Here is an 11,536-nt window from a genome sequence, read left to right on the forward strand (position 1 = left end):
CATGTCTTCATCATCCTCTAATTAGCGTAAATGAATAGGGATTCCCATAGGAGCACTCATCGTTCCAATTAATAGGTTGGTAACTATGAATGAGCGAGCAGAAACCCGAGAACAGTGAGGAGCCCCACCTCCTGTCAACAAAATTGAACATAGTACTCGAAAATGAAAGTTGCAGCCTGTCCTTTTAAATGTTTATTTTCAAAAGCACAACCCAGCGATCATGGCCGAAATATATCGGTCTAATTAAGAATCACGCTACCCCTGGGGTAAAGGCCAGAAGATTGCGTCGACATCTAAATTTCATTACCAATGCTTCATTAACACATTGAAACGAAGATGCTGCTTATTTCTAGTTGGAGCTTTGTGCCAGGGGTCGACATTCTAGGAAATGCACATCATGTGCATGGTGGCCTCAGATATATCAGACATGATCTCTGTAAAAACTTGCAATGGGCAGTGCTCTGATTATCGCCATTGATGGGATGTGGCCAACTCAAAAATGTACCCTCCTGTGTACTCAAAAACTTCAGGTGTTTACAATTTCTCCCCCACCACAACTTGAATTTATATAATGCCTTTAGCGTCCTCGGGATATCCCGATCCCCTTCAATGAATGAACAGTCAGACAATCTGGCTGAGAAATGAAATGTTGGTTATACAGGAACAGGAGTTGGCCATTCAGCCCCTCGAGCCTGCTCCGCCATTCAAGTGGATCACGGCTGATCTGTACCTCAACTCCATTCACCCGCCTTAGCTCCGTTTCCCTTTATATCCTTATCTAATAAATCAAGAGTGTTTGGGACACAGGGAGAACCCTTTTCTTCTTCAAGCAGTCCCAGGGTTTTTTTTTTACATCCGCCCGAACTTAAGGTCTCATCCAAAAGACGGTGTCTCACTCAGCATTATACTAAGATGATGTGCTCAAGTCAGCAGTGGAACTTCAGCCTGCAACTTTCTGGTTAAGAAGCAAAGCAACAATGACATCGAATTTTACAGCACAGAAACAGGCCATTCGGCCCAACAGGTTCATGATGGTGTTTATGCTCCACACAAGCCTCCTCCCACCTTATTTCATCTCACCCTATCAATTTCTATTCCTTTCTCCCTCATGTACGTATCTAGCTTCCCCTTTAAATGCATCCTTGCTATGCGATTCAACCCTCTCATGTGGTAGCGAGTTCCACATTCCCACCACTCTCTGGATAAAGACGTTTCTCCCGAATTCCTTACTGTATTTCTTAGTGACTATCATATATTTATGGCGCCGGGCTTTGGACTCCCCTCCACACACAAGTAGGAACATCTCCTCTACGTTGACCCGCTATCAGGTCACCTCTCAGTCTTCTCTTTTCTGGAGAAAAGAGCCCCAGCCTGTTCAATCTTTCCTGATAGTTGCACCCTTTCAATCCTGGCATCATCTTTCTAATTTTTTTTTTGCACTTTCTCTAGTGCTTATTTGATGGCGAGGGGTATTTTTCATGCAGACGTGGAGAGGATGGATTTTTTTTTTTTGCCGGACGACGCAAATGTTGAGTGTTTTTTCTCTAATGCTGCAAGAGCTAGTAGTATTAATTCTGCAGGATGTGTCGAATCTCCAGAATTAATGTGAGGTGCAGGTTTCGAAATTGGGAATTAATCACTTTATAATTCAATGAGGCATTTTTTTTTGCAAAGAGGAGGAGGAGCCAGGAAATGGGTCGTCTCTATTGCGTCCGTCTCGAGTCTTTAAGTAGAAATGCGGCTGCGGCTTTCGCATCATGTGATCATTTCGCATCAGCCGAAAACCATGCCCAAGGTGCGCAGAGCCGCTCCCGGCGTCAGCCACGCCCCGCCGAAGAAGACTCGACAGCACCGACCCTACCGGCGCCAGAGGAAGAAAGAGCTGCGGATCTCCCAGCTCATCCTGCAGGCGCTGTCGGCCCGCAAGCAGCGCGGCGGCCTCTCGCTCGCCTCCCTCAGGAAGGCGCTGCTGGCCAACGGCTACGACGCGGAGAAGAACAAGGCCCGCGTCCAGCTGGCCGTCAAGAGCCTGGTGAGCAACGGCTCGCTGGTGCAGACCAAAGGTAAAGGCGCCACGGACTCCTTCATGCTCAGCAAGAGGCAGGAGCAACAGTCGAAGGAATCCGGGGCCGGGGTCAAGGCCAAGAAGGAAACCACCGCGAGCAACGACGAGGCCAAGAATGCCGTCAAGAATCCGAAGAAAAGACGGGCTGAGAAGAAAGCAACTCCCAGTAAAGCTAAAGCGAGAAGACCTAGGAAGTAAATTAATTGTAACAATGAACTTAAAACTCTAAACACAAAGGCTCTTTTGAGAGCCACAATGTCTCCAGAAAGCGTTGGACTAACCATTCAGTTTACCGCTAAATGCAGAATGAAGGTGATCAGGAAAGTTTATGTTTTTTAATACAGAGGGTGAGAGTGACTGCCCTTGACATCAAGACAGCATTTGACTGAGTGTGGCACCAAGGAGCCCTAGTAAAATTAAAGTCAATGGGAAGCGGGGGGAAATCTCTCGAGTGGCTGGAGTCATACCTAGCACAAAGGAAGATGGTAGTGGTTGTTGGAGGACAATCATCTCAGCCCCAGGACATTGCTGCAGGAGTTCCTCAGGGCAGTGTCCTAGGCCCAACCATCTTCAGCTGCTTCATCAATTAACATCCCTCCATCATAAGGTCAGAAATGGGGATGTTCGCTGATGATTTCACAGTGTTCAGTTCCATTCGCAACCCCTCAGATAATGAAGCAGCCTGTGCCTGCATGCAGCAAGACCTGGACAACATCCAGGCTTGGGCTGATAAATGGCAAGTAACATTCATGCCAGACAAGTGCCAGGCAATGGCCATCTCCAACAAGAGAGAATCTAACCACCTCCCCTTGACATTCAACAGCATTACCATCGCCGAATCTCCCACCATCAACATCCTGGGGGTCACCATTGACCAGAAACTTAACTGGACCAGCCATATAAATACTGTGGCTACAAGGGCAGGTCAGAGGCTGGGTATTCTGCAGTGAGTGACTCACCTCCTGACTCCCCAAAGCCTTTCCACCATCTACAAGGCACAAGTCAGGAGTGTGATGGAATATTCTCCAATTGCCTGGATGAGTGCAGCTCCAACAATACTCAAGAAGCTCGACACCATCCAGGACAAAGCAGCCGGCTTGATTGGCACCTCATCCACCACTCTAAATATTCACTCCCTTCACCACCGGCACACAGTGGCTGCAGTGTGTACCATCTATAGGATGCACTGCAGCAACTCGCAAAGGCTTCTTCGACAGCACCTCCCAAACCCGCCACCTCTACCATCTAGAAGGACAAGGGCATCAGGCATATGGGAACAACATCACCTGCACGTTCCCCTCCAAGTCACACACCGTCCTGACTTGGAAATATATCGCCGTTCCTTCATCGTCACTGGGTCAAAATCCTGGAACTCCCTTCCTAACAGCTCTTTGGGAGAACCTTCACCACACGGACTGCAGTGGTTCAAGAATGAGGCTCACCACCACCTTCTCGAGGGCAATTAGGGATGGGCAATAAATGCTGGCGTTGCCAGCGAAACCCACATCGCATGAACAATTTTTTAAAAAGTAAATATATAGATATCTTCAAAACGTTTGACAGGGTATGGCACCAGGCAATCAAATTACCAATGATATGGTTTAGAAGGGTTTTGATAGAGTAAATAAGAAGAATCTTTCTAGTGGCAGAAGGTTGGTAACCAAAAGACAAATTTTTAAGGTAATTGGCAAAAGAACGAGAGGGGGAGATGAGAATTTTTTTACACAGCACGTTGTTATGATTTTGAATGAACTGCCTGAAAGGATGGTGGAAGCAGATGCAATAGTAACTTTCAAAAGAGAATTGGATAAATACTTGAAAAGGAAAAATTTGCAGGGCTATGGGGAAAGCAGGAGAGTGGGACTAATTGGATAACTCTTTCAAAGAGCCGGCATAGGTTTGATGGGCCGAATGGCCACCTTCTGTGCTGTATGATTCTACCAAAGCTATGTTTATAGTTATCTACTTTCTTCTCAAATCACTATCTATACTGTATGTAGCAATGCTTCCTCTGCCACAATCTCAGGGGTTTGCCATCACTCACTTCACAGCAACAACCTCCTTCACTCATACACATCTTAACCAGATTCATCCCTTTTCACTTTATGTTCCTCAAATTTCTTTACACTCTGTGGACACAACCTCCATTTCTCATGTTGTGTAATGTCGGGGTTCTTAATCCCTTGCTCACCCTCTGATGGAGAAATTAGAATCTATCTTTCATTTCAGGGAACAGTTTCTTCACGTCTCTCCATCTTTGAGTGACCGCAATCATCATCTTTTAGATGATGCCAAAGGTTTTGAAGATGTCCAAGGCAGAGTTCGAAAGCATCTAGTTTCATGTTGTCTGCCATGGCTAAATGATGCCCCGAGAGGGTTATTCCATAATTTTGGCACTAATGCAGAATCAAGATTTGACAGAGGTGCAGAAAGTGTGCTCCACCCTGTTTGTCAATGACGATTATATATTGTTTGCCTGGAGATACAAGAATTTGCACTGCACCAGTCTGAAAATGCCCGCCTAGACGTACTGTTCACAGTTCGACCTAATCCTTTATCTATTGACACTCTTGGCCTCATAGTCCCAAATACCCAGCATCTGAATTGTTAAAGCCATCTTTCCGATACTTGGCCAGTCACCACAGCCCCAGGACGTAATTGCAGGAAATATCTTCAGCATTTATCAATGGCCTTCCCTCCATTACAAGGTCAGGTGTGGGGCAGTTCAGGATTCAAGCCTGTTAGCAAGTCCTACGATAATGAAAGAGCCTGTGCAAACCCACAGTGGGATCTGGATAACATCCAGGCTCGGGCTGACAATTTAGGAACATAGGAACAGGAGTAGACCATTTAGCCCCTCGACCCTATTCCGCCATTCAATGACATCGTGCCTGATCTGTATCTTAACTTCATTTACTCTCCTTGGTGTCGCAACCCTTAATACCCTTTGCCTAACAAAAATCTTGCAATCTCAGTTTTGACATTTTCAATTGACCCCCAGCCTCAACAGCTTTTTGGGGGAGAGAGTTCCAGATTTCCACCACCTTTTGTGTGAAGAAGTTCTTCCTAACATCACCCCTGAACGGCCTGGCTCTAATTTTAAGTTTATACCCTAGGCTTGAACTCTCTCAAATGGAATTTCCGTGATTCAAGCAAAACCATCTCAATGCCAGGGCCACTGGATTCAAAACTCCTTAGTAAAAGGATTGTTATAGTCATGCAGAACGTAATACAATCATTGTATATTAAAGGGTAGTCTTGCACCCATTATGCGCCTTTAAGTCACCCAGAAGTAACTCACTATGAATCACTTTGCTGTAGTGTGACACAGGCAAATGTTTTAGGCGTTATAAATAAGGGCGATTAATAGCTCAATCTTGTTTCTGTTTGGTGGCTCTGAAAAGAGCCGTTGTATAGAGAACTTTTCAACGATGTTATTAAACCAGCAAGAGCAATTTCCCTTTACCACCGCCTAAAACCAATGGTCCGCGGACGCCCCGCCGGCCGTTTTGATTTGGTGGCCGGAGGCCGCCCACGGTAGGTTTTGGCCCCCTTCCTGCCTCTCACGGGCTTGTATTTCCGATAGATCCGCACCGCCCTGCCCTTGGCGGCTTTGGGCTTGAGGCGGATGCGCACGGTCCTAGGAGTGGCCCGCCGTGCGGCGAATTTCGGCTTGCGGCGGGTTTGCGCCGCTTTCCTGGGCTTCGCCACTTTGCGTTTGGACGTGTATCTCCTCTTGGTCTGGGGCGATTTCCTGGAGGGCGCCGGGGTGAGTTTCCGGGTTGCAATTTTCTTCTTGGCGGTGTCTTTCTTTTCCCTTTCACGTTTGGGCGCCGCCGCCGCGGTGTCCGGGTGGGTCTTGGACCTGTTGAACCTGAAGGAGCCCGCGGCCCCGACGCCCGCGGTCTGCACCAGCGAGCCCTTCTTCACCAGCTGCTTGACGGTCTGGTTGACGCGGGTGTTGTTGCGGGACACGTCGTAGCCCTTGGCCGACAGAGCCTTCTTGAGGGCGGCCAGCGAGATGCCGCGCCGCTCCTTGGTGGCCGCCGCCACCTGCAGGATCCGCTGGGTCACCGTGGGGCCCGTCTTCTTGCGGTTCCGGGGAGGCCGGTGCTGTTGCTGCTGCTGTTGTTGCTGCTGCTGCTGCTGTTGCTGTTTCTTCTTCTTGGCCGTCGCCGCTGCCTTGTCGGGCGCCGTTCGGGCCTGGGGCGGGGTGGCGCCGCCCGAATCTCCGGCATCGTCTGCCTTTGGATCGCTATCCGCCATGGTCAGCTCGGGGTTGCCGGGCCCCCGGGGCAGTTCTTTCTCTCTCTCTCTCTCCCTGTCCCAGTCTCGCACCAAACGCGGCTGAGACTAAAGGGCAGCGACCGCGGAGGAGCCGCTTTTATCGATCGAAGGCGGACGGACTGGAACCAACCCGCCGCCCGCCTCCTCTCCCCCTCAGCCTCCCTTTCTCCTTTTGTGTTTCTCCCTTTTGCAAAACCCCCTTATTCCTGCAAAACCAACCCGCTCCGACCCCATAAACCAGGGCCATTCCAACGCATCAGCTACAAACTTTCTAAAGGCAACCACGTTTTGCACAAACGGTCAGTTAAAAGCGACAGAATTTCCAAACGCGAAGCAAAATCAACCTAGTCTTATTGGGTTTTATCCCTTCCTTTTTTGAAATGAATCAGCAATTTTGAGGCTTTTTGAAAAGGAAAAGTTTGGTCCAAAGCAGAGTTCTTAAAAGTAAAAGTTTCCGAAAGAAAACGTTATCTTACAGTTTACGTTGCTTTTAAATACCTTCATAAATCTGGCCACAATAACACAGGTCATCCAAAAATTGGGACACACAAATTAAGCCAATGGGATCGCTTGGTTTAATAAATGTCTGCGTTGGGGTTTTTGATCCCAAGAATGGGATGCACTATTTTGAAATGAATTTGCGTTTCTTATTTTCGTGATAAAATACAGGGTACTCATAAAATGCCAACATTTTTAAAACTTCGTTTAAAATACTCTTCTATATGAACTCTTTTTGAAGGGGGAAGGAAACTTGAAATTGAATTTCTTGTTCAGAATTGGTGTAAGCCATTTTCGTTGTAAATACAAACTTTAGTTATTAATTACACAAACTTTTCAATCAATAGGCCATCGTATATTATTTTAATACAGGTCTCCGGCTGTGCTACTTAGAGTAGTGGTGATATCTTTATCTACGGTCCAATTGCATCTTTCAGCATTCAGCTCTCACCTACTGGTGCAAGTATCTGACAGACGAAACCAGATGAAGAGGTAAATATGGAAGAAAGTTCGTTGTCAAGCGCATAATATTACAGTACCGAATCCAACAGGTGAAGTTCCCTCTTCTTACTTCAATAGTTGTGAAGATATTGTAGCGAGGTGTTGCAGAGAACACAAGACAGTTGCTCAAGCACATAAGATGTCGATGAATATCTACTGCAGCCAAACATGTTTCTAGTCATCCTGGCTCTATCTTATTACTGGAACTTGACATATGACAATAATGTATTTTCCTTCTCTTATCTTCCTTACTAATAATCACCTGCAGGTTCTTGATTCAATGGGGTCCTGTGAGTCATCCAGGTGTTTGACATATATGGAAAACCATCACTATAGGGGGTAATTTTAACCTAACCCGCCCGCCGGGAAACTGACAGGATCAGGTGTAACGTTGGTTTTACACCGTGCCGGATTCTACCCTCCATTGAAGTCAATGGAAGCACAATTTTAGCTATGGGTTTCTTCATTAGACTTTATCAGAATAAAACAGATCAACAGACGGTTGATCTTAAGGAAAGAATTTGGCACATTATAAAATACCTGGACGTGCATTGTAATAAATCTTAGGGCTACATCTTCCAGGCATATTATACATGGGGCAGGTGTAAATCCACATCAAGTGATGCACTTCAACACATAGGTCTTGATAGCCTGAGATGTTCCTGGTTCCTGGAGTACTTTGATATCCACTTGGGTTATCCCAAGTTATAGACCAGACTTCAAGAAAAAAAACGGGGCTGAAAATGTAGCATTCTTGTTGCGTGAGTATTTGACTGAGTGCCCAAAGCTTTTATAACAGAATTCGCGTTCTTAGTTTATTCCGCTGGCTCAATTTTCAAGATACTTACGTGGCCATATTAGTATTCGACTCTTGCCGCTGTTTCCCTCAGTGTTACAAAGCGTTTAGACTTTTTTTGTCAATTGAATGTAATTTCGTTTCTGTTAGCGAAATTTTGACAAAACTGGTCATGTTTATAGTCTTCAATGAGCTTATTGGTGCTGTCAGTTATAGTTTCAATTATTTAAATCCAATGGGGGGTGCGGGGGAACATTAAATTCGAACTAATCCAGATTTGGAAACGGCTGTCACTTTAAGCGAGTTTCTCATTTCTCGAAAGTAAGAAACAAAGGAGTATGGTGCTAATTCTAATAGGACAGCTACGGCTGCGGTAAATCGCCAAATGCAACAACGATTCTGAGTTATGTGGGATATTAGGATATTCAGAAGAAAGGGGCACAGAAATATACGGAGAAAACAATTGGTCAAATGAACTGTGGGTGATATTTAACACAGAGAAATGTAATGCAAAATACACCGATGCTAGAACATTAGGTAGAATTTATATTGTTAAATTAGGCGGATGATTTAAGTGGCGTAGCAGTTCACCAAACATTACAAGAAGGATCACAATATAGAATTTTTTAAAATATTGTTAAAGAGAATGAATAGATCAATATAATATGCCCAAGGAAGTGATTGGATATCTCATGAAACAGCTAAAAGAACATATGTATTTTACATTCCTTTCTGCTAACATAAATTAAGTGAAGACGCAATCTGAGTTTCCGATAATATTATAATAATGGCTAGCTAATTGTTGGAACTCACAACATCAGTAATGTTTCACAATAACAGTGTGAAGCAGAAGGCACGATTTTGTACATTAGAATTAACCTTAAGTGTTCTAAACAGAAGACATTTATGAATATTTAATTGGGAAAGCGGAGATTTCGCTCTAATTAACTATGACAGGTGGGAAATTTTCAAAGTTTGGAAACAAGTGTTGTATTTAGCGATATGGCTCACCTCAGTACCGTAGACTTGTTTTTTTGTTCTCGATGATATGATATTATTAAGCACATCACAATCTGTAAAAAACATCAAAACAGATGTTTTGAGGGTCTAAAGTGCTCTATCCAAGAAATAGACATGTTTTTAAAGTTGAGCGTTTTGATGTATTTTTAAAATTCTCATCCCTAGTTCCAAATCCTTCCATGGCCTCCCTATCTCTATAACCCCCTCCACCCTCCGAGATCTCTGCGCTCCTCCAATTCTGGCCTCTTGTGCACCCCCGATTTTAATCGTTCCACCAATGGCGGCCGTGCCTTTCACTACCTGAGCCTTAAGCTCTGGAATTCTCTTCCCAAACCTCTCCGCCTCTCTACCTCCTTTAAGACGCTCCTTAAAACCTACTTCTTTTACCAAACTTTTGGTCACCTGTCCTAACATCTTCTTACGAAGGAAAAAGAAATACAAGGATATGCTGATAAATGAAGTAGGGAGGAAGGAGGCTCGTGTGGAGCATAAACGCCGGCATAGACCAGTTGGGCCGAATCGCCTGTTACTGTGCTGTAGACTCAATGTAACTTATGCGGCTCAATATGAAAATTTGTTTGATAATCGCTCCTGTGAAGCGCCTTGGGATGTTTTACTACGTTAAAGGTGCTATATAAATGCACGTTGTTATATTTAAAGTTACAAAATTGGGGAAGGATAATTACATTACGTTCTAAAATGATGCATATTTGGATAGAGCAATGAAGACCGGCCGTTGTCCAACTGTCCTGATTTCAATACTATAAAGGTGAATTCATCTTAATGGTGCAGAGTGATGTTTTAGACAAAAAACAATTGGTTCATCCAGCCTACCCTACCAACAACATATATAGCGCCTTTAACGTAGTAAAACCTCCCAAGGCGCTTCTAAATCTCATATCAGTTTCCATACCGTCAATTTGGAACTAACAGTCCTGTATCTTCCTTTGAATCGGTAATGTCCGTTCACTACTGTTCTGATTTCAATATTAAGCTATGAATTACGAGGCCGAATTGTGTTCTTGTGCCAATAGTAGGCAAGGCATCTAAACGTGCACAATTCCAATGAAAAATATTCCAGATATACGTTAACCATTTTAATTTTGCAGCAGAGTGCCAATTACACGCTTAATGTTACAGGTCTCTATTATAATCTGACAAATAAAGGAGTACAATTTTAAATCAATGGCTACACTATGCGGTCAGTGTGATTGCTCAGTCATTTACCAAACTTGCATTTAGCTCAATTTGGGTCTAATTTGTTTGGCATCAACAGGAACTTTGGCCTTCGAAATGATAGACATGTATAATTTCAAGATAAGTGATGTGCGCGAAATTAAGAACTACTTTCTAAAAGAGAGAAACACAAGCCCGGTGGGCAGAGGGAGCAGGGGGCGTGGTCGAGCGGCAGGCTGACTCTACCTCGTCCGCTTTTTGCCTTTATATAAAACGTCGCCGCTGCGGCTCCGCCACATCTTTAGGTGGCGTCTTGTAGCTGATTGAGCGTAATGGCTGATACAGTTCCTGCGAAAGCAGATGTCCCCGCACCTCCCGTTCCCACCTTTCCACTTTCCGCCGCCCCAGCCCCGGCCGTGCCCCCGTTAGCCACCAAGAAGAAGGCCGCTTATCGGCCGCAGAAAGGCGGTGCCGCGGTGGCCGAGCAGATCCTGGAGGCGGTGGCCGCCACCAAGGAGCGCCAGGCTGCCAAACTGGGCGCCGTGAAGAAAACCATCTCGGCCCCCGGCTACGAGGTAGAGAAGAGCGGCGTTCGGCCCAACCAGTCGGCCAGCACCCTGGCCAACAAGGGCTCCCCGGTGGAGACCGGCGCCGGCCCGTCCTCGGCCTCCCTCAACCTCAATCAGGAGGAGGAAGAGGAGGAGGAGGTCGAGGACGGGACCAAAGGAGGCGCCAAGAGGAAACGACGAGCCAAGAAACCGGCTAAGAAGAGAGCGGCGGCCGAGGCTAAACTTGCTGCAAACAAACGCGCCAAGAGGTCGGCGCCCAAGAGCCCCCGGAAGGGGAGAGTGGCCAAGGCGAGAAAAACACCCACGCGCCCCGCAGCACCCGGGGCCCTGGGGCGTAAGCGTCGGGCCCCGAAGAGGAGGTAGACGGGACAGGAGCGGCAAACCATCTAAACCCAAAAGGCTCTTTTCAGAGCCACCCACATATTTCTAATAAAAGGAGCTAAAGAACTTGAGGGCAATTTTCACAGCAATGCTGTAAAGTACACTTAACACCTCCAAAATTGTATTTCCATTAAAATCAAACAGTTTGACCACAACCTGCTGACCAAAAAAAAATCTAATTTGAATAAGTGAAGCGGAATGTATCAATTTTCTGTGCTGGGAGTTTTATTTGACACATTGAAA

At 45.8% G+C, this 11,536-nt stretch overlaps 3 protein-coding genes across 3 annotated transcripts; 2 read left to right on the forward strand and 1 right to left on the reverse strand.

Moving 5' to 3' along the window:
* The first annotated feature begins 1,735 nt into the window (after positions 1-1,735).
* Positions 1,736-2,263, forward strand: LOC137304980 (histone H1.2-like). The gene has a single exon (XM_067973754.1). It carries the CDS (start codon positions 1,736-1,738, stop codon positions 2,261-2,263), a length of 528 nt encoding a protein of 175 aa, XP_067829855.1.
* Positions 2,264-5,527: 3,264 nt separating this feature from the next.
* On the reverse strand, positions 5,528-6,331 carry LOC137304981 (histone H1-like). Its single transcript, XM_067973755.1, has one exon. It carries the CDS (start codon positions 6,329-6,331, stop codon positions 5,528-5,530), a length of 804 nt encoding a protein of 267 aa, XP_067829856.1.
* Positions 6,332-10,675: 4,344 nt separating this feature from the next.
* Positions 10,676-11,275, forward strand: LOC137304982 (histone H1-like). The gene has a single exon (XM_067973756.1). The coding sequence runs from the start codon at positions 10,676-10,678 to the stop codon at positions 11,273-11,275; it is 600 nt and encodes a 199-aa protein (XP_067829857.1).
* Positions 11,276-11,536: the final 261 nt, after the last annotated feature.

This window comes from Heptranchias perlo, chromosome 39, assembly GCF_035084215.1.
Source record: "Heptranchias perlo isolate sHepPer1 chromosome 39, sHepPer1.hap1, whole genome shotgun sequence".
In the NCBI taxonomy this organism is placed as follows: domain Eukaryota; kingdom Metazoa; phylum Chordata; class Chondrichthyes; order Hexanchiformes; family Hexanchidae; genus Heptranchias; species Heptranchias perlo.

Coding starts and splice junctions, on each gene's coding strand:
- LOC137304981 (XM_067973755.1), bottom strand. CDS start 6,331: ATGGCGGATAGCGATCCAAAGGCAGACGATGCCGGAGATTCGGGCGGC.
- LOC137304982 (XM_067973756.1), top strand. CDS start 10,676: ATGGCTGATACAGTTCCTGCGAAAGCAGATGTCCCCGCACCTCCCGTT.
- LOC137304980 (XM_067973754.1), top strand. CDS start 1,736: ATGCGGCTGCGGCTTTCGCATCATGTGATCATTTCGCATCAGCCGAAA.